Here is a 20707-nt window from a genome sequence, read left to right as displayed (position 1 = left end):
ATAATAATTTAAAAAAGGCCAGATTAACGAGAGAGGAAGGCCACGCCCCCTCCCCTCCCTGCGGACCCCGTCAACCAATCAGTGTTCCCATTTCTGCTTCCGCCCGCCGTCCACCTCGTCCAGCGCCACCGCCGAGCGCGACTGCTGCATCTCCCTCAGCTGGGCGTGCGTCCGCGGCGCCTGCTTCTTCAGCCTCTCCAGGTGCAGGTCGATGGGGTCCAGCTCGGGCTCGGAGGCGGGGACAGGCAGGTAGCCGCCGTCCCGGGGCAGGCACATGCACCAGCCGGCGCCGGCCAGGTCCAACTCGCTGTAGCTGACCTCGGACTTCTTCAGCTTGAAGTCCACCATGTCGGCCGACTCGCTCATGTCCACCAGCAGGTTCCAGAAGACGCAGCTGAGCACGATGCCGAGCAGCTGCGGAGAGACGGGTGAAGGGGGGAGGGGGGGGTGTTAGACGGGTCGCCTGGAGGTCAGCTGACCTTCACCTGCACTTCACTCAGGAGTTCATGGAGGAAACGTTACAGAAGAAGAGAAACTTCTGAGGATTTGTGGATGTGTTGAAGCAACAAAACTGGTGAGAAAAAAGCAAAACAAAGCGGCTCCCTGCAGTGAACGGCTGAACAGACAGCTGGAGGCAATAATGGTATGGTGCAGCCACTGGGTGGCGCTGTAGGCCCCTCTGCGGTTTCACTGCAGTTTAGTGGTCGCCGCTGTTTGTCATTTACTGACACTGCGTTGGGAAGGGGAGGGGCTACAACTGAGACAGGCCGAGGGCACTGTGATGTCACTTCCTGCTCTCAGTACAGAGCAGATCTGGGTCTCCTGACAGCTGATGAATTGGGTGAACAGCTGATCATCCTCACATCCTGGTAGATCCAAATGAGACTCTGCTGCACTAGTCCCGCCCCCTCAGCCAGGTGCTTCCGGTTACCTGCGGGAGGCCGATGGCGCAGCAGAGCGCCGCCGTGATGCCGATGTTGTCGCTCATCCACAGGTTGACGGCATGGATGCAGCCGCGCACGTGGATCTTCTCCTGCAGGGTCTCACGCTGAAGCACAGAGGAAGAGGAGGAAGAGGAAGAAGAGTGAGGCAGATCAAGGTGAAGATGTTCTGACAGCAACTACCAGCCACTCTGCTCCACTGGTGCAGGGCCTCAGGCGTCTCCTCACCGACTTGTCCAGAGTCTGGAAGCCACACAGGGTGTTGATGACCTCACCGACCTGCAGACAGAGCTCACGTCAGAGACTCCAGCCACAAGAGGGCGACATTACTTTGAGAAGTAATGTCGCCATCAATTTTCTCAATAATATACTGAATAATTTTAGGTGTAATTATACAATAACATTTGTGTGTATGTATATCTGTACACTACCAGTCAAAGGTTTGGACACCTTCTCATGTCATTTTTTTTTCTCCACTGCAGAAACTGAAGACATCAACTGCAGGTACCGCCCGAACAATGAGAATATCCAGTAAAAGTTGTTTTATTTTGGCAGTTTAACATCAAAGATGAAAGCAACACATTTTATTGAGCCATTCCACGCAAACTGACATCTCAAGCAGTTCCTTGTTGTAACTTTGCTGATGAAGATTTTCAGCTTATTAAGTTGATTGAATTTAGCGAGAAAAACAAACTGTAACAAACGGCTTTCATCTCAACGAGTGAGTCGGAGACCCAGACAGGAGGGTTTGCTGAGCGTTGCTCCGCAGACAATCGAAAAGGCGCCCCGCCCTCCTGACAATGACGCCCACCCACCTTGTGGCGAACGCAGCAGGTGTAGGGGACCCCACAGGCCAGCGGCCCGGTGCCGTTGCAGTAGTGGTACTGGTTCACGCCCCAGTCTTTGTACTCGTCGCCGCCGCAGCAGGAGAACTGAGAGAGACGGACGAGACGCTCGCAACACGCAAACAGGAAGTGGATGCTTGTCCTTCCGTCTCGGCAGCCGTCCTACCTTCTGCTGCACGTAGTCCAGAATGTTCTTGAAGTCCAGGTCGTCGTAGTAGTGTTTGATGCCCTCCTGGATGCTGCTCTGGAACAAGGAGGCCGTCTGGTGGGACACACAGGCAGTCCAGGTTAGACCTGACCTGACCTGACCTGACCTGACCTGACCTGAGCTGAGCTGAGCTGAAGGAGGCCCCCCACCCCGCCGTGATTACAACTGACCTTCTTCTCAAAGATGAGCGCCAAGGTGAGAGCGACGGCCTGCAGGAGCAGCAGCACGCAGAGGACACAGAGGAACTGCAACGAGTGGAGATGGTCAGAGAGTCAGGAGGACACAGCTGGACACAGCTGGAGTGAGTGAATGAGTGAGTGAGGGAGTGAGTGAGTGAGTGAGTCACCATGTGCAGCAGCGTCTTGTTGTCCCTCAGCGAGCCCACCATGCCCACCACCGACACGGTGAACATGAGAAGGCCCAGCAGGATCAGCACCACGGCCGGGGCCAGGAAGAGGCCCTCCAGGGTCCGGTTCTTCTGCCGCTCCACCTCAGCGTACACGCCCACACACAGCACACACAGACCCATCAGCTGCAGAGAGAGAGAGAGAGAGAGAGATCAGAACCAGGTGAACAACAGTAATCCATCCTGTCATCTGATTGGCTCCTCCTCCTCCTACTTCTTCCTAAACAAGGCGGGACTTAATGCTGCTTAGCAGATAAACAACTTTTGTCTTGTGTGTCACAGAGCAAATGAGCGCAAAGTCCTTCTTTAACTGCAATACACCTCCACTTCAGGCCTTCTCTATTTAAATTCACCACTTCATTGACTGAAGCTGTGCTTAATGGCCCTGAAATGACGCTGATGTCAATATTTCAAATATTTTCAATTTTGGTTTTTCACAGTCAGTGTGGGTGTGTTTGAATTCCCCAGCATTAGTAACTATGGCTAGGTAAGGCAAGGTATGAATCAAACCTTAGAAATGAGTTCCAACCAAAGCAATAACACAAAATAATAACAACCGAAAAGAGAATCATTCAACACAAAACAAATAACGACATAAATCATGTTACCTACACCATTCAAGTCATGACAAACTGCTTCAGTAGTTTGCACTGATTTGTTCCTGCACTGCAGCGCAACTGATCATTGAACACACACACACACACACACACACACACACACACACACACACACACACACACACACACACACACACACACACACACACACACACACAAAAAAAACATTTTAACGCTAAATGCGGATGAATAATTGACACGGCGGGCGGATGATGGATGAGGAGCTGCTTCGTCTTCTGTAGGCGGAGTTGGAAACCTCCTCACGCATCCCCTCGCAGCGGCTCCACCGCCCTGCACGAGCGGCCAGGTGACCGCTTCCCACCTGCGTGTTTCACCACACGGCCCCCTGTGACCGTCACACCGCCACGCTGGCCACTCGTGCCGCGATTCCACAATAAAATCACCGACGACAGCGGTGCAGTGTGACGGTGATCCGCCGCCCCTGCCTGGGTGCTAACTGGCTAGCCGGCTGGCTAACTGGCTAGCCTGCTAGCACCCACAGAGGAGGTCCGCTGAGATTTGCGTGGCGAAAAGATGACAGCGCCGCAGCTCATTGTTCATCAACAAACAGCACACGGCGATAAAGAGGTTCGGGACATTGAATTGCAGGGGCGTGCTCTTGCCAGAACGCGATGGCCGCTGCCCTTTAAATCTCAGCTGCTTTCTGTTTGCCGCCGCTGGCCCTGGCTGCTGAGACGATGGGGAGCTTGTCAGGCAAATATGCGAAATACAATACAAACAGTGAATGACACCTTCCCCATTCTCTTTGGGTATACACGCCGAATTATAAAACCTCTTTTTTGGTGCGGACACACGTCATATGTGATGCTTTAAGTGTGAGTTTTAAGCCATTAAGGATTTTTTCCCCCTTTAAATGTCAACACTTCAAATGACATTTGGTGAGGCGGCTCAGTGACGCTACAGGGTGGTTCACGACCAACGCGGTTCCTCGGTCCGGACGGACTGGCTGCGGCTGATAGGATGATGATAATAAATAATAATAAAACGCAGCGCAGGATCTCTTACCGAGAACAGCATGGAGTAGATGTTCAGAGTGAATTTGATGAAATAGTAGAAGTGGTTGGTTTTCCTCAACTCGGCGTAGGGCGGCATGGCTACGCGTCTGCTGGCTAAACACGCTAAGCTAACGCGCAAGCTCGCTATCGCTCGTCTCGTTTCAGGCCGATATCGAAACGATAGCGAGTGAAAAGCAGCCGGCCCGAGTGGAACTTTGAAAAGCCGCTCGTGATGGAGCTAACTGCACTTTAGATAAGGAGCGGCCGTCATTTCTCGCGTCGTTTCAGTGGCTCGCCAGCGAAACAAAACGACTTCCGTGCGGCCGGTAGTCCACGCTTTGTTTTGACTCCGTCTTAAAGGGACAGTACACTCATTCTCACCGACTGGATAAACAGTTAGGAGTGCAACTGATATCAAGAGCAAAACAAATGAATAGGCATTTGCTGCATTTATTCATTGTTATTATTTTTAAATAATGTATACATTTAATTAAAAAATAATTTCCTGCACACATGGCCAGCTTGGCTTGTTTTCAGTACTAAACCTTTTTCAAGCAAATGTCTAGTGCCGAAATGTCACATTCAATTCTGAAAGTCTTTTTTTTGTCGAACTTCCTCACTTGATATTCATACCAACAAACTAGTAATGTCTGAACTGAAGGAGAATGAGGAGGACAAAGTTGGCGACGCTGAGCGTTGCAGATAATCCCACCTTGCTGCAGGTTGCATCACTTGCTGTTGCTGCTTGTTGGTTATATTTGGAGTGTTGTTACTTTGCTGATGCAGCCACAGACATGTTTACTTCGAGCTGTGGGCGAGTGACTGACACCATCTACACTGTTGGGACCTTCCTTTTAAAAAGTTCCCACTAGTTCTTTATCTCCTTATCAGGGCTTTTGATGGTGACTGGCCTGTTAGCGGATCTAAATCTCAGGTGGAAACATCGCTGGCTGTTTCCTTCACTGTGTGCACCTGTGAGAAGCAGAAGCAAACAATCACATCCAGGAATCAAAATGAGTCTCAGCAGCAGCAGCAGCAGCAGCAGCAGCGAGATGCTGCTCATATCTGCAGGTGTGGCCATTACTAGAGCTTTTAACCATTGTGAAAATATCCTCCATTGTGTCATTTTACAGTGTTGTGTTGTGTGTCCTGAGTAATGTTGTGTTGTCGCTTAAGAGCCATGAGTCCTGGTGCCTCGCCGCGGTGAGTGAGAGCCTCGACCTCTGAGTGGATTTAAAACAGCTGCCGACGTCATGGCTGGACGTGTGTGTGTGTGTGTGTGTGTGTGTGTGTGTGTGTGTGTGTGTGTGTGTGTGTGTGTGTGTGTTTACGGCCACCCTGATGGAAGGTCTCTGCCCAGGGTGGGGGAGGGGGATAAGCAGACAGACAGACTGACAGGAGTGTTTTTTCTTGATGAAACGAATGGAAACCTGGAAAATCCACCTGCATCTGATAGAAGAGATGTGTGGAGTCTGGAGGCGGAGTCTGTTGCTCTCCTGCATAATATGGACTCCTATTGGCCGGTCAGGCTTTAAGATCCTCACATCTTCATCTTGATCGGAAACTGAAGGTGTGTGTGGAAGCAAACCTCCTGGTCTCTTCAGACGGAGACCTGGAAGCAGCTCAGCAAACACCAGTAGGTGTAATGTGTGGGCTGGGTTGCACAGAGGGAACCTGCTGCTTGCCTGTGCAGCAGCTCTCGGCTCACCTGAAGCCCCCCCCCCCATCTAAATGAGTTTCCACAGCCTCCTCACCAAGCAGAGCGGAGAGAGAGAGAAGCGAGGAAACTGGATTGGACAAATTGTGTGCGGTCTGCGAGTTTGACGCAGAAAGCAAAACCGCCTCGGTGCGTCAAGAGAAGCCCCAGTTTAGCAGGAAATCCACTCAGTCGCACACTTAGGGCCCAGAAGAGGGCAACAGTGAGTCAGTGACGCGCCACAAATCAGGTAGTGATCGATCGCGGTGATGACGTCACAGCGTGGTTAACCACGTAACGTGGCTTTCTTCTTCGTCCGGCGATGAAATAATAACATACATATTGAAATAAAGTGGCAATGGATTGAAATGAACTTTGAAAGTGAACCGTAAAATCTTCGTCCAAGCACGTGCACGAATCTGAGGGCTTCGCGCGCACGACGGCGATGATGGAATCGCTCACCTGCCTGGACGGAATCCAGGCTGCCCATTGGTCACCGCGGAGTGTCTGGTTCCATCAGCTGAGGAGCAGCGGCTCAGTCGGAGCAGAGGAGCCAGAGGAGTGGCAGCAGTGGGAGGAGGAGAGGCAGGAGGCGCAACAGCTGGAGGAAAGAGACGGAGAAGGAGCAGCAGGAGGAGGAAAGGCAAGAGGAGGTGCGTAGAGGAGCATCAGGGGGAGCTGAGGAGGAGCAGCACGAGAGGCAGGAGGAGCAGCACAAGGAGCAGGAGGAGGAGGGAAGGCAAGAGGAGGAGCAGAGAGGAGCTGAAGGGGGAGCAGCAGCAGGGGCAACAGGAGGAGGAGCAGACAGGAGCTAAGGAGGAGCAGCAGCAGGGGCAACAGGAGGAGGAGCAGAGAGGAGCTGAAGGAGGAGCAGCAGCAGGGGCAACAGGAGGAGGAGCAGAGAGGAGCTGAAGGAGGAGCAGCAGCAGGGGCAACAGGAGGAGGAGCAGCTGCGGGAACAACGGTGCGTTTTGGAGGAGCGTAAAAGGAGCGCAGGGTTTTACGCGCAGTGACTCCTGGACTGAAGCTCCGCAGGACACCAGAGCCGCAGCTCCTCTTGGGCTTCCTGGCCACCCCGGTCCTCCTGAAGAAACTCTCTCCGCCTCATTTCGGACTCCGGTCGGAACCAGGCTCCAGAACCGCCACCACCATGGACCCGCTATTCAACGCCAGCGCGGCGCCGGAGCTGAGCGGCAACGACAGCGGGAACTGGACCAACTACCGGAACCAGTTCGTGCAGCCGGCCTGGAGGATCGTGCTGTGGGCCGCCGCCTACAGCGGCATCGTGGTGGTGTCGGTGGTGGGCAACCTGACGGTGATCTGGATCATCGCGGCGCACCGGCGCATGAGGACCGTCACCAACTACTTCCTGCTCAACCTGGCGGTGGCCGAGGCCTCCATGTCCGCCTTCAACACCGTCATCAACTTCGCCTACGCCGTCCACAACGAGTGGTACTTTGGCCTGGCCTACTGCCGCTTCCACAACTTCTTCCCCATCGCCGCCGTCTTTGCCAGCATCTGCTCCATGACGGCCATTGCGCTGGACAGGTGAGTCGGTGGTGGTGGAGGTGTGTCTGACACGCAGCCAGTCATCAAGTTCAAACCCTCTGAGCTGAACCACTCTCAGGATTCTATAGTGAGACGTCAGGCTCATTAACTGATGTTTGATAGATGGATGATAGATAGATGGATGGATCTATGGATGGATGGATAGATGTATAGATAGCTAGATAGATAGATAGATGGATGGATAGATGTATATATAGATGTATATATAGATGTATATATAGATAGATAGATAGATAGATAGATAGATAGATAGATGGATAGATAGATAGACAGATAGATAGATAGATAGATAGATAGATAGATAGATAGATAGACCCAGAGCTCCAGAAGCCTGAACTAGACTTTCAAAACATTATTTCTAAATTTAACATTGGATTTTTTTTTTGCATTATATGACCAACAGAAAACTGAATTAATATTGACTCCACCCCCTATGCTTGTCCACGTCACTCGTCATCGGTTCATCGTTCATGTTTTACATCATTTTCCTCCTGCAAACAGAACCTGTTTTGCACGGTCCCACCTCTGATCAATCCAGTAATGCATCTTTTTCTCGACTGGGTGAGGGTCAGGGGTCGAAGGTCAAGGATCTGGGCCAGTGCTTAGCCTTCATTCTGAGGTGACAGAGGTCACAGCATGTTCTCCTGCTGGATGAACGGATAGGAAGGTTTGCACTGAGACGTTCCTGACGTCCTGCTTCTGCATCACAATGACGTGCAGTCCACGGTCGGCCAGACTGGGACGGTACCGGGAAAACGTGCGAACTGGCGAGCACCGTGCATACGAATCACATGCAAATATGGTTAATCAGATGTGTTCCAACGGCGGCACAGTGTGCACCTGATTAATGGACCACTCAGAGCAAGATGTTTGTGTTGAAGTGCTTCTGCGGAGCGAAACAAAAGGGGGTCCTTCTGTTCGGGCCGCGGAGACATTTGGCGGTGGCGGAGAAAAAAAGACATGGCGCCAAAAAGTGGCCGTGATGGAGTCCAAGCTGCTTCTCTCTGGACCAGCAGAACCAGCAGAACCAGCAGGACCTGGAGGCTCCTGTGAAGGAAACTGGTTTAGATCAGCACAGACTCTCCACGGCATAGCTGTTCACACACACACACACACACACACACACACACACACACACACACACCTCCCATCCTCCCGGTGGCTGATGGGAGTTTTATGTGTAATCTCCCAGGGACTCGTGATCACATTACCTTCAGCCACGTTCACAACCATACAGAGGGAGAGAAGAAGAAGAAGAAAGTAGGACCTGCGGCAGCTCGGAGGCGGCGTTTCCCTCCGTCAGCCGTCTCATAATCGCCACGTCTCCTCGGGTGGAGCTTCGATCCAACCGCTGCATCGCCACAGTGGCTCAGTCTTACCCCGCAGGTAATCAGAGGTGTCACACCAGCACGTGACCCCTGGAGAACCAGAACCTCTGGAGAACCTCTGCAGATCCACTGTGGGAACTCTGTGGACAAACCTCTGCAGAACCTCAGGAGTCACTTGAGATGCTAAACCAATCAGGCTGCTGCTAATTGGGCCCCTCCCTCGGTCAGGGCGGCCCATTGGCTGCTGGACAGGAATGAAGAACCACTAACAGTGGAGATAAAGGTCAATTCAAGCTCTGATGTACCTGCAGCAAAGCAGGAGCTTGTCCCTCAGTGTGACTCTTCCTCAGATCCTGGTTAGTGATAACCTGAGGTGTTGAGTTGGTATGGAGTGAGATTGTGACTGGTCCCAGGCTGACACGCCGTCAGTCGGTATGGTGGATTCCTCAGGTTGCAGCAGTGAAGGGTGGATGTTGAAGGAAACGACTTGATTGTATACAAGCAGGTTTATTACAAAGAAGCCAGGCATCAATCAGGCGACCGGTCCTTCTGAGGAGGTGGTGGGTCCAGATCCAATCTCTCAGAGAATAGTTGGAACATCACCTCCTTACACCCACAGGTCTCGTCATCATGCACATTCCCATATAAGGAGGACAAAGAGACAATTGTGAAACAGAAGGTGAAGGGAAGGGAAAGTTACTGGCCAGAGTTGGAATGTGTGTTATCCACACAGTCGTCCCAGGGAGTTGAGATGAAGCCTTCAGAGTGAAGCAACCTAATGCAGGTGCTGCGCTAACGAGGGGTCTGTTCGCAGGAGGAGGACCAAAGCTTCAGACACCGCATCGGCTCTCAGGTCAGACCTCTGTTCTCTGTCCTCTGTTCTGTGGACTGGCACCCTGCGCAGGTGTGTGTTTGATTCTGACACGGGCTCACCTCTGAGAGGAGTCACGTGACCTGCCTGCGGCCAGCCAGGCCGACCGCTGGGAGCGCTTGATTCGCTCGCTCTCATCTCTGATTGAATTAGAGCCGCCGCCCGTTTAGCCGATTCATCAGGGTGGTTGTTAGTGGGACTGAGCCTTTAATTGCAGCGGCTGGAGGAGATGAACCGCGGAGCTGCTGGAGCTGCAGGCTGGACACGTGGCAGGCAACCCATAACCAGCAGGATGTGGTCCTTTAAAGCAATTTCCTGTGCGGGTAGGTGGGTGTCGGCGGCATACGCTGACTCCGCCTCCTCGATCAGAAGTGACCTAGGGAAAGTGTGATTCCAAAGAAGCTTCAGTGATTCAGTCACGTTCAGAGCATCGAGCAGAGCGTGTGTGTGTGTGTGTGTGTGTGTGTGTGTGAGAGAGACCACACCCTATTTCTGACCTCTGACCCCTGAATTGTGTCTGTCCATCCCAATTTGACAAGACGTGGGGAAGGTGGCGCTACAGGTGCATTCTGCAGGTTTCCTTCCTCCCCCATCCCAACCTGTGTGCAGCAGGTAGGCGGAGCTGCAGCAGCCGTCAGCCTCACTGTCTTTACTGTCAGTGCAAAGAAACACAGCAGTGATTTCTCCTGCAGCCAAATGTCGTTGCTGGGCTACGCTGTATGATTAAAAAATAAAAAATACAAAAATATAAAGCGTGTGGAGGTAGAATGGTGGTAAAATATCATAATCAGGAAATGTAGTTTTTTTATTTACGTGGGTGAGAAATACATTGTATCTTACTTATAGAGTGTCAACCCTTGCAGGTACGTGGCCATCATCCACCCGCTGAAGCAACGCATGTCCTCCACTCAGACCAAGGTGGTGGTGGCCGTGGTCTGGACGCTGGCGCTCCTGCTGGCCTTCCCCCAGTACTACTACTCCACCACCACGCAGCTGCCCGACCGCGTGGTCTGCTTCATCGACTGGCCCGACTACGCCGTCTGCGACTTCAGGAAGATGTGAGTCCACCTAGGGGGCGCTGCTGTTCACGGTCAGGCTTGTTAACTGCTGGAGGTTTTTTTTTTCTTTCTTCTCTCCGCTGAGCTGCGGATTCTGTGGTCAACTATGGGATGAATGAGGAGGTGGTGGAGGTGGTTGAGGTAGAGGAGGTGGAGGACGAGCTGCTGCTGCTGCTGCTGCTGCTGGCTGACGCTCCGGTCCAACTCTTCTGAAGCTCCGCCCACTCTTTCGAAGCTCCGCCCACACCCTTCACAATCAGACCTGTGGGTAGGAGAGGCGGCGAGGACTCTAGAGCAGCTGGAAACAGTCGTCGCAGCTTCACCGTCCAATCACCATCTAAAAAAAAAAAGTCACATGATCTGTGATGTCGTTTAAAAAAAAAAAAAACCTCTGTGATGGTTTTTAGGTTTTGATATTTGCTTCACGGACTCAGAGCCGTCTGTCTGTTTCCGAGTCCGGACCAATCAGATTCCTTCTTTGTCAGCACAGCCAGAGCCCCTGGCCTCCTATTGGTGGGAGTGGTCATGGTAGGCGGAGTCTAACTACACCAGTGTCCAGACAGAATCTGCAGCAGCTGCAGCAGTTCCCTTAACCCTGGCTGTAGCTCCGCCTCCTACACACACACACACACACACACACACACACACACTCTCTCTCTCTCTCTCCTTCAGCTTTTTTCTGTCTCCACCCCTCTGTGGAATTTGTTGTTGTGGTTGTTGTTCTTGTTGTGTTGTGTGTGTTGATGATGTGCATGTTGCCGGCTGCTCTCATCACAGCTCTTAATCAGCCTGTGGCCACCTGATCAGGTTCCTCCAATCACAGCCCTCTGGGAGGGTAACAGGTGCCTGGAGAAACCTGCAGGGAGCCCCAGGACTTGAAAAGGCTTGAAACCAGAACACACACACACACACACACACACACACACACACACACACACACACACACACATACAGAGCTCTGAACTGCTGATGTGTCCTGGTGTGCCGGGGTGCATTCCAAACGGCTGGCTGGACGCGGCTGGTGACCAAACCCACCGCCGGGACGGTCGGAGCTCCGCCCACACACACGCAGCTGCTGGAGGAGAACTTCCTGTTTCCTGCTCAGTCATCAGCTAATCAAGTCTCGATGTCCTCGTGGTGCTGGAAGCTTGTCCGGCTTCTTCTGCTGAGAAGCTCTCTGGTCCCTCTGGACCTCTTGCTGAGACCTCGTGCCACTGGTCCTCTGGCTGAGGAGGAACACTGGAGGAACCGGTTCCAAACAAGGCACTGGCCTGAGAACCGGCCTGGAAAACTTCAGGAAACCTCAGGCAAGGATGATAAAAAGGATGTCCAGGTTGCTTTAGCTGGAGAAGAAGTGGAGTCTATGTTTAGTGTTTTGGGCCGATGACAGCGAGCGCGGCGGCTCCTTCTCCGTCTCCACGGCCCCCTGAATTCTTTCCAGCGGTCCTCCAGCAGGCTGCGGAGTGTCTCCTCCGACAGGTTCACCTCCAGCCTCCGCTGATGGATGCTGCTCCGGGGAACAGAAGCTGCGGTGCGTCAACCTCGCTGTCACCCGGCCTGAAAACTGGCTGATTGAGCACACACAACACAAGCCCCGCCTCTTTTTGTCAAATTCCAGAACACCACGCATATCATTCTGTTCCACAATGTTTAGCATTCAGCAGCAGCAGCAGTAGCAGCAGCAGCAGCAGCAGCAGCCGCAGACGCAGCAGCAACAGCAGCAGCAGCAGCAGCAGCTGATTGGAACCGTGACCTCATCCAGGATCTTTCCTCCTCTCGATCTGTTGTTGTTAATTTGTTCTGGTCCTCAGACTGCTTGAACAATTGCAACACAACCAGGAAGCCGCTGGTGCCAGCTTGTAAACTGAGGCGCTCAGTGAAACTCCGCCCATCCACCAGCGCTGGAGTGCTGCTCCTCCCACCAAGTGGCCTCTACAGAGGAGGAATCTTACTGGTTGACAGTGAGCCGGTGGAGTCCTTCAGCTGTCAACTTTGTCCAACACCTCACCCACACACACACACACACACACACCACACTCACACACTCACACACACACACACACACACACACACACACACACACACACTTCAATCATGCAGATGAGAGCAGTGATAGTCAACCCTTGAGCTGATTGGCTGTGTGGAGGCGTCCGGTTGAAGGAACTCCTCACAGGCTTCACTGTCTGCACGGCCACTAGGGGTCACTAGCGGTCAGATGACCAAGGCGAGTGGGCATGGCCTGTCTGTCAGCTGGGCCACCCCGGAGGCAGCGCTGACAGACAGCACCATGTGACACCTGATAAATAATAAGCAGCAAGAGACCATCGCTCAGTGATGAGTTGTGCAGTGGTCGTTGTGTGAACCTGTTGACAGTGGAAGCCAGGGGGCGCTGCATGGTCCAATGTCTGTCGGAAGGCTGTGAAGCCACGGCAGTCGTAGAGGGTGGGGCCTGAGGTCGTCATCCTCCAATCAGAATCGTGTCTGCAGACCCTGGGTGATTAACGGTCCTGCAGGCACACGGAGCTTCAGACATCCATCCTGAGCTAATAGGGCCTTCAGAGAGCCTCCACTGCCCTTTGTGTGTGTGTGTGTGTGTGTGTGTGTGTGTGTGTGTGTGTGTGTGTCTGCGTGCACGGTCATCTCTATACTCTCACTGGGATTAGCATAATTGCGGCTGATAGCAGAGGAAATGACCTGATGGTCCCTGTGTGTCCGATGTCAGAACACAACACAACACAACGCTAGAAAAGATGCTGACAAACACACAAAGGCCTCTGGCCGGTGATATTTGTGCGTGTCTATTTTGTCTTTGTTGCGGTGGTGTTTTGTGTGTGAAGCCCAGGTGAAGAGTGGCTGTCGCTGCTCCAGAGAAGATCTGCTGACCCGCTCTGGGACGTGACAACTGGACCTTCATCACTGGGCCTTAGCTCCTCCCTCCACACTGACCTGGAGATCAATACCATTGATCGTCTTCTTCACCAGCCGCTAAATGGCTTTTCTAAGAGCTTTTCTCAGGCCGCTGATCCAATTAGGAAATCACATGAGACGACAAACAGAACTGAGCTATTTCCACGTGCCGTTAGAGTCAATTAGAAAAGTCTGTGGCCTCCGGAGGTCGCTGTGGAGCGCACCTGCTGAGAACCAGCCTCCCTCCACCTGGTGCTTCCTCTCTGACTGCAGGTACTACGTGTGTGTGGCCGTGCTGATCTACTTCCTCCCCCTGCTGGTGATGGGCTGCGCCTACCTGGTGGTGGGCCTGACGCTGTGGGCCAGTGAGATCCCAGGAGACTCCTCGGACCGCTACAGGGAGCAGCTGAGCGCCAAGAGGAAGGTAGGAACCGCTGCACCACTGGCTGCTCTCTGCTGCCCCCAATCTGTGAGTGTGAAAAAGAAAGCTTTGTAGGTGGGGGATGAGGAGAGCCAATGAGAAGCAAGCAGTGGCGGGCCTCCACTGAACTCCAGCCACCTGCTACCAGGACATCCAGCTGCAACCTGGATGATGATGATGATGATGATGATGGTGATGATGATGGTGATGGTGATGGTGATGATGATGATGATGATGATGATGGTGATGTGATGGTGATGATGATGATGGTGATGATGATGGTGATGGTGATGGTGATGGTGATGGTGATGATGATGATGGTGATGGTGATGATGATGATGATGGTGATGATGGTGATGATGGTGATGGTGATCATGATGATGATGATGATGATGATGATGATGATGATGGTGATCATGATGATGATGATGATGATGATGATGGTGATGATGATGGTGGTGATGATGATGGTGGTGATGATGATGATGATGATGATGAAGATGATGATGATGATGATGGTGATGGTGATGATGATGATGATGATGATGGTGATGATGATGGTGATGATGGTGATGATGATGATGGTGGTGATGATGATGGTGATGATGATGATGATGATGATGATGATGATGGTGATGGTGATGATGATGATGATGATGATGATGCTGGTGATGATGGTGATGATGATGATGGTGGTGATGATGATGGTGTATCCGACAGGTGGTGAAGATGATGATTGTGGTGGTGTGCACCTTCGCCACCTGCTGGCTGCCCTACCACGTCTACTTCCTGCTGCACCAGTTCTTCCCCGACATGTTGGAGGAGCGCTTCGTGCAGCAGTTCTACCTGGCCATCATGTGGCTGGCCATGAGCTCCACCATGTACAACCCCATCATCTACTGCTGCCTCAACGACAGGTGGGGTCCGTCAGGCTCTGGAGCTGATTCCTCCAGCCAGGAGGGGGCGCCACCTGTTCCGTCGACTGATGAAAACTGATTTTTCCAGACCTCAAATGCGCCATTTTAAACACTGAGAGCCGATGAGCTCCCCCTGGAGGCCACTGACTGGTATTTCTCCACCACAGGTTCCGTGCCGGTTTCAAACAGGCCTTCCGCTGCTGCCCCTGCGTCCCCGGAGGTTCCTACGAAGGTCTGGAGCTCAAGTCCACCCGCTACCTCCAGACCCAGACCAGCGTCTTCAAGGCCAGCCGAATGGAGACCACCATGTCCACCGTGTCCACCGTGGAGCAGCCCGGGGTCGGGATGCCGGTGAGGGGAGCCACCGGGGCCAGCGGTTCCTCCCTGGACTGGGCCTCCAACGGGCCGTCGTCCCACGCGTCCCTCTCCAACGCCGCCTCCGAGACGTCCAGCTTCCGCTCCACCAACAACCTGCTGTAGAAGAGAGGTGGTGGTGTAGGAGGAGGAGGACTCGCTGCTGAGGCCCCGCCCAGAACCTCCTTCCACTAGAACCTCCCCAGTCCAGAGACTCACACTGAGGCTGGAAGCTCCGCCCCCGCCCCCGCCCCGCCGCTGCCATGTCACATGATTCACACATCCACACTCGCACAACACGTGTGAGTTCACGCCGTCTATTCTGGTGCTGCAGCAGACCTGCTGCCGCTGCCTCTGCTTCCTCCAGGCTGCTGCTGGAGCTCCTGCTGCAGGCAGCAGGAAGTCACACAAACACACACACAAACATCCCACCGTGACCACGCCCACTTCCGTCTCCTCCCACCTTTTTCAACCAGAAGATTTCAAGGCGACTTCTTTAGTTTCCTTCTGCCGAATCTGCTGCAGGTTTTTTCCGGGCGTATCGTTTCTCCTGGACGGCGGCCTCGCTCGCCCCCTGTGCCTTCACCACACTGAGGGTGAGAGAGCGGCGGTTGTGCGTCATCATACACAACCGCACGACAAATCACCATCAGCCGTCAGATAAACCATGGCAGGAGTAAACACGCAGCAGCAGCAGCAGCAGCAGCAGCAGCAGCAGCAGGTGGCTCGTGTCAGTGTTTTTAGCGTGCGCTAACATGCTAACTGTGTAGCCGCCAGACATAAACAAGGGGCAAAGGTCACAGCTGGCCACTTCACACGTGGTTTACAGAGGCTGAGAAAGATTCCAGCAGCTGCTGTGACCTCCAGCGACCTTCATCGACTGAACCTCCCCGACTCAACCAATTTGCTAATTAAGCTTAGAAAGGTCTGCGTGGAAAATAGTCAAATAGTTAGCTATTGATTATTGACAGGCTATCGATTACTACACTTCAGTGACGCACTTGTACACACAGTAATCTGATTACAATGTGAGCGGTCTGACCCTGGACTCACTGAATGATATTCACTCATTCATTCATTCATTCATTCATTCATTCATCTTCCATACCCGCTTCTTCCCAAGCTCAGGGTCATGGGGGTCAGCCGGAGCGTCTCCCAGGGGTGTTAGGGCCAGAGTCAGCAGTCTAACCCACTGAGCTAACCTGCTGACCTGAACCATGTTCACAGCTGCTCAAAATAACTGTGGGAACTGGCGCCCTCTCTGGTGGAAGGATGTAACTGCATACACACTACTATTGTAACTAGGGGCAAAGAAGATGTTAAACCATTGGGTTTCGGGAGTTCTGGAGATCTGACACCTCCCCCAGGCTAGAGACCACACCCCCTGGGTGTTGGCTCTGCCCCTTCAAAATAAAAAGCATCCGTTTGAGCAGGAGGCCGTGAAAACAGAGTGGTAAATAATTTGTTTGGATGATCAGTGGTGCAGGTCCAAGATCAGACTGACCTGACCAGAACGGCCGCTTCCTGCTAACTCTCGCGTAATTTGCTCCTTTTGGATGGAAAGTAAACAAGTAAAGAGGATTTATTTCACATTGGCGTTGGGTCTGAGTCCCGTAAGTGCTCATCCATCTTCTGCTTGTAATTACTGTAGGTCCGGGGAGGTGGAGCTATTGTTCTGGAGAAGACATCAAAAGTTAATTAAGCTCTTCGGTGGCGACTTCCTGGCTCTAATTATCTGTCACCACTTTAGATTTGTTTTTTGGGGCGGCGACGGGAAAATCCAATCATGTCTCAGCAGCAGAACACATGCGTGGTTGTTGTGGTGGAATCCTGCAGTTGAGTTGAAGTGTTAAACGTTAAAAGTTAAAACGTGTGGTGAACTAGCGAGAGATCAGCTGTTCGGTGTCGACGTTGCTTCAGCTTCACTTGTGTTGGGGTTTTTTCTGTTCACTTCAGTGAGTTTGTGTTTTGCAGGCTAGCTGCCGCCGTCGAGATGCTAATGCTAATGCTGCTGTATCACTCGTAAGAAGGTGATGTGGCTTAATATCTGGTACGCTACTTTGTGAGCTGCTTCAGTTTAATGTAAATGCTAATCTTGATGTTTTTCATGCTGCTTATTGGGACATTTCCACCCTTTATCGGATGTCATTCAAAAGAGATCATTTTTGGGGCGGAGTCAAGCCAACCAAGCCACCAACGTTTCTTCAGTGAGCTGATTTCATCCGTGACTCAGCCGCTAACCAGCCGCTAACCAGCCACTAATCTACTTTGTGCTGCGAGGCTCCTCAGACAAGAACTTCTCCTTCCCGCCTCCCAAACACACGTGCACACGTACACACACACCCACACACACATGTGGACACACACACACACACACACACACACTCCTGGCGCCAGGCGAGTGAAGGGCCTCATCGGCTCGTCTCTTCCTGCGTTCTTGTCCATCCTTCAGCCTCCATCATGCTGAAGCTGAGAGCAGTCAAGTGTGTGTGTCTGTGTGTGTGTGTGTCCGTGTGTGTGTGTGTGTATATATTTTCCAGCTGGGCTGCAGTGATGCGTCGCCGGCCAGGAGGGGAATGTGAAGACATGTCGTCGTAAATAAAGAGGGAATTAAAACACATTTAGGCATCAGTGGTGTGTGCGTGTCTGTGTGTGTGTGTGTGTGTGTGTGTGTGTTCACTGCGGTGTGTGTCGCTGCCTAAAGACACAAGATTGTTATGTGGAAACGACTAGATGTTGTGCATGGTGCCACTGTTTCTATTTCCTGTGCTCTCGCTGTGACTCACTGTGATTCTGGAAAAATTTGTACTTGTGCGATGTTGTGTAATAAAGACGCTGTTGTGTTCACCATCCACATGCAGGACTCGGTGTGTTTGTGCAAGGATGGAGAGGAGGGAGCAGGACTCTCCTCTCATTACTTCTGTTTAGTTTTCACTCCAAGCACTTTGACACAGAACCAACTTCCAGTCACGACATGCGGTCCTGCAGCGGTCTGAGCTAGCGCAGCTAAAGCTAAAGTCACGAACTCACCTCTGTGTGTTAGTGTGGTCTCCAGTCAGCAGGTTGACAACAGCCAAACCTGGTGTTTCCAGTCCTCTGATTGGCTGACGACCTGCTGGAAGCCTGCTGGCGGCTACAAAACACCACAATTAATAAAGATAGAAGTCACCAAAAACAGACAAACAGAGAAAAAAAACACATCCTGAGGCGCTGCAGTGTGAGATAAATGTTTTCCTCCTGAGCTGGAAGGTCCCGGATCAGCACACTCACACTTTGGAGGGTTTGGAGTGTGTGTGGAGCAAACAGATGAAAGCTGGAGCACTGCTGCTGCCAACCAGGAGGCAGCTGCTGCTGCTGATTAAAGCTTTTCATCCCGTCCACTCCTGCCTCAGCGTTGCCACCTGCAGGCTGCTGCTGGCGGTTTCTTTAGGTTAGCTATTTCACTGTGCCGAAGCTAATTCAGGACTGTGATGTCAGGAGCTGCTTTTCCATGACCCCCATGGCAGTAAACCTGGTGGTGGAAGCAGCAAAACCTCTCCAATAGGACTGAAAGGTTCTGACTCTCATCAGGAGGTTTCTCACACGGATCCATATTGAAGAATATCGCAAAAGTGTCATGGAAACACTTTGTTCACATTGACACGTCAGTGGACGTGACAATGTGGGTCACGTGACCAGTTGACTGACCAGTGACAATGGCGCCTTATGATTGGATGGAGGAGGAGACGGAATATTTTTGACAAAGAGGAAAATAGAAGAAGCACCTGGACAGCAAACCAACGTGAACAAACAAAATTAAAGGGAATTCTGGTTAAAGCTCGTCCCGCTTGTGAGCTTCACACCATTCAATGGAAACACCTGCAAATCGCAACTGTGCTTTGTCTACATTTTAAAAATATGGCTTTTATTTTGCAAAAGAACTTGTCATGGAATTGTAGCCGGTGAGTGATTGAAGCTGCACAGGTCACACAAGAAGCCAGGAGGACCAGGAGCACCAGGAGCACCACGGGGACCAGGAGGACCAGGAGCATCAGGAGGACCAGGAGGACCAGGAGCACCAGGAGGACCAGGAGGACCAGGAGCATCAGGAGGACTAGGAGGACCAGGAGGACCAGGAGCATCAGGAGGACCAGGAGGACCAGGAGGACCAGGAGCATCAGGAGGACTAGGAGTACCAGGAGGACCAGGAGCACCAGGAGGACCAGGAGGACCAGGAGCATCAGGAGGACCAGGAGGACCAGGAGGACCAGGAGCATCAGGAGGACCAGGAGGTTGTCTGCAGTCAACCATACCAAATAAAAAAATAATCCAACTGTCAGTATGATGTGAATATCTTGTTACCTCTCAGCCTATGAATGTTATTTTATTTTATTTCTTGGTCTCTTTTTCATCAATATAATCTCCATTCTTTTCTATTGTATTACTGCTGTAATTCTGTGAATTCCCCCAATGTGGGATTAAGAAAGGCTTCTTCTTCTTCTTCTTCTTCTTCTTCTTCTTCTTCTTCTTCTTCTTCTTCTTCTTCAATCAACAGAAGTCACATGGAGGCGACCAGGAGGACCAGCCTGGTGTGGGCGCCGCCGCTGAGGTGTGTTAATATATAATCATGTAATAATATATGACTGCATGCGTGTGTGTGTGTGTGTGTGTGTGTGTGTGTGTGTGTCAGGCTGCTGATGGAGAGTCTCAGCTTAGGGAGGCAACCGTCATGTTGCTCTACTGTCATCAGTTCGACATGCACACACACAAACATCACATACACACACACACATACACGCACACACACACACACACACACACACACACATACACACACGCACACACACACACACGCAGATATTGAGCGGTTATGAGATATGATGTCTTTGTTTGTCTTCTCTCCAATCTGCTGATCGATGCCTTGTTAAGAGTTCAAGTGTTTTTGCAGCAGAAGATCCTCTTGAAAGAGGAGGAGGAGGAGGAGTAGGAGGAGATGGAGAAACTGAGAGGAGGTGGAAGAGAGGAGAAGGACACGGAGAGGTGGAGGAGGAGGAAAAGAAGTTGAGGCTCCACTGTGAGCTGCAGCTGCAGTAGATGAACCAGGTGGTGGCGCTGTTGTCCAGTGCTCTGTATCTGACAGCTATGACAGGAGCTTCTCCTGGAGGAGGTCTCGTCAATCATCGCAAGTCCATGCACGGAGCCGCAGAGCCTGCCAGCAGGGGGCGCTTCACTGGTGGCAACACCGCAGAGCCTGCCAGCAGGGGGCGCTTCACTGGTGGCGACACCGCAGAGCCTGTCAGCAGGGGGCGCTTCACTGGTGGAGACACCAGGGAGGAGCCGCAGAGCCTGCCAGCAGGGGGCGCTTCACATGGCAGCGCAGCAGCGGTCTTTAATCCTCTTCACTCCAGATGAAGCTCCATCGATCTGGTTCCACTTTCATGTTTCCAAGTGCTGGGATTCCAGATGCAGACCAGCCCGCTGTTGCTCAGGCTGGAATATTAACCCGCTGTATGCAGCCAGCCTTCAGTTTCAGCCTCAGCTTGGCGTTGATGGCGGGTGCGGCCATGATGTGTC

The 20707-nt window shown here is 52.2% G+C and overlaps 2 protein-coding genes across 2 annotated transcripts in view; one reads left to right on the top strand and one right to left on the bottom strand.

Annotated features, from left to right (window-relative positions):
• LOC142886102 (tetraspanin-15) overlaps positions 1-4376 on the bottom strand; it is a 5134-nt gene extending 758 nt beyond the window's left edge. The window contains exons 1-8 of the mRNA XM_076023022.1: positions 4044-4376; positions 2341-2526; positions 2165-2239; positions 1953-2048; positions 1757-1873; positions 1170-1220; positions 932-1048; positions 1-414 (exon numbers count right to left, since the gene is read on the bottom strand). The exon at positions 1-414 is cut by the window's left edge and continues 758 nt beyond it. Coding sequence (XP_075879137.1) covers positions 79-414; positions 932-1048; positions 1170-1220; positions 1757-1873; positions 1953-2048; positions 2165-2239; positions 2341-2526; positions 4044-4130 — 1065 coding nt within the window. The 5' untranslated portion in view covers positions 4131-4376 and the 3' untranslated portion in view covers positions 1-78. The remainder of the gene's footprint in view (positions 415-931; positions 1049-1169; positions 1221-1756; positions 1874-1952; positions 2049-2164; positions 2240-2340; positions 2527-4043) is intronic.
• Positions 4377-6654: 2278 nt separating this feature from the next.
• tacr1a (tachykinin receptor 1a) lies at positions 6655-16319 on the top strand. The gene is made up of 5 exons (XM_076023021.1): positions 6655-7277; positions 10361-10555; positions 13736-13886; positions 14604-14800; positions 14968-16319. The coding sequence occupies exons 1-5, from the start codon at positions 6880-6882 to the stop codon at positions 15278-15280; spliced, it is 1254 nt and encodes a 417-aa protein (XP_075879136.1). The 5' UTR covers positions 6655-6879; the 3' UTR covers positions 15281-16319.
• The last annotated feature ends 4388 nt before the right edge of the window (positions 16320-20707 follow it).

Source organism: Nelusetta ayraudi, unplaced genomic scaffold, assembly GCF_046127955.1.
Source record: "Nelusetta ayraudi isolate G7.1 ecotype Tasmania unplaced genomic scaffold, CSIRO-AGI_Nayr_v1 ptg000014l, whole genome shotgun sequence".
Taxonomy (NCBI): domain Eukaryota; kingdom Metazoa; phylum Chordata; class Actinopteri; order Tetraodontiformes; family Monacanthidae; genus Nelusetta; species Nelusetta ayraudi.
The sequence above is the reverse complement of the archived record's forward strand: the minus strand, read 5'-3'. Positions and strand labels throughout refer to the sequence as shown.

Excerpts from the sequence above, each read along its gene's own strand:
- tacr1a (XM_076023021.1), top strand. The coding sequence starts at position 6,880 with ATGGACCCGCTATTCAACGCCAGCGCGGCGCCGGAGCTGAGCGGCAAC. Across the intron at positions 13,887-14,603 it reads AGCTGAGCGCCAAGAGGAAG|GTGGTGAAGATGATGATTGT; the intron begins GTAGGAACCGCT and ends TGTATCCGACAG. Across the intron at positions 14,801-14,967 it reads TACTGCTGCCTCAACGACAG|GTTCCGTGCCGGTTTCAAAC; the intron begins GTGGGGTCCGTC and ends TCTCCACCACAG.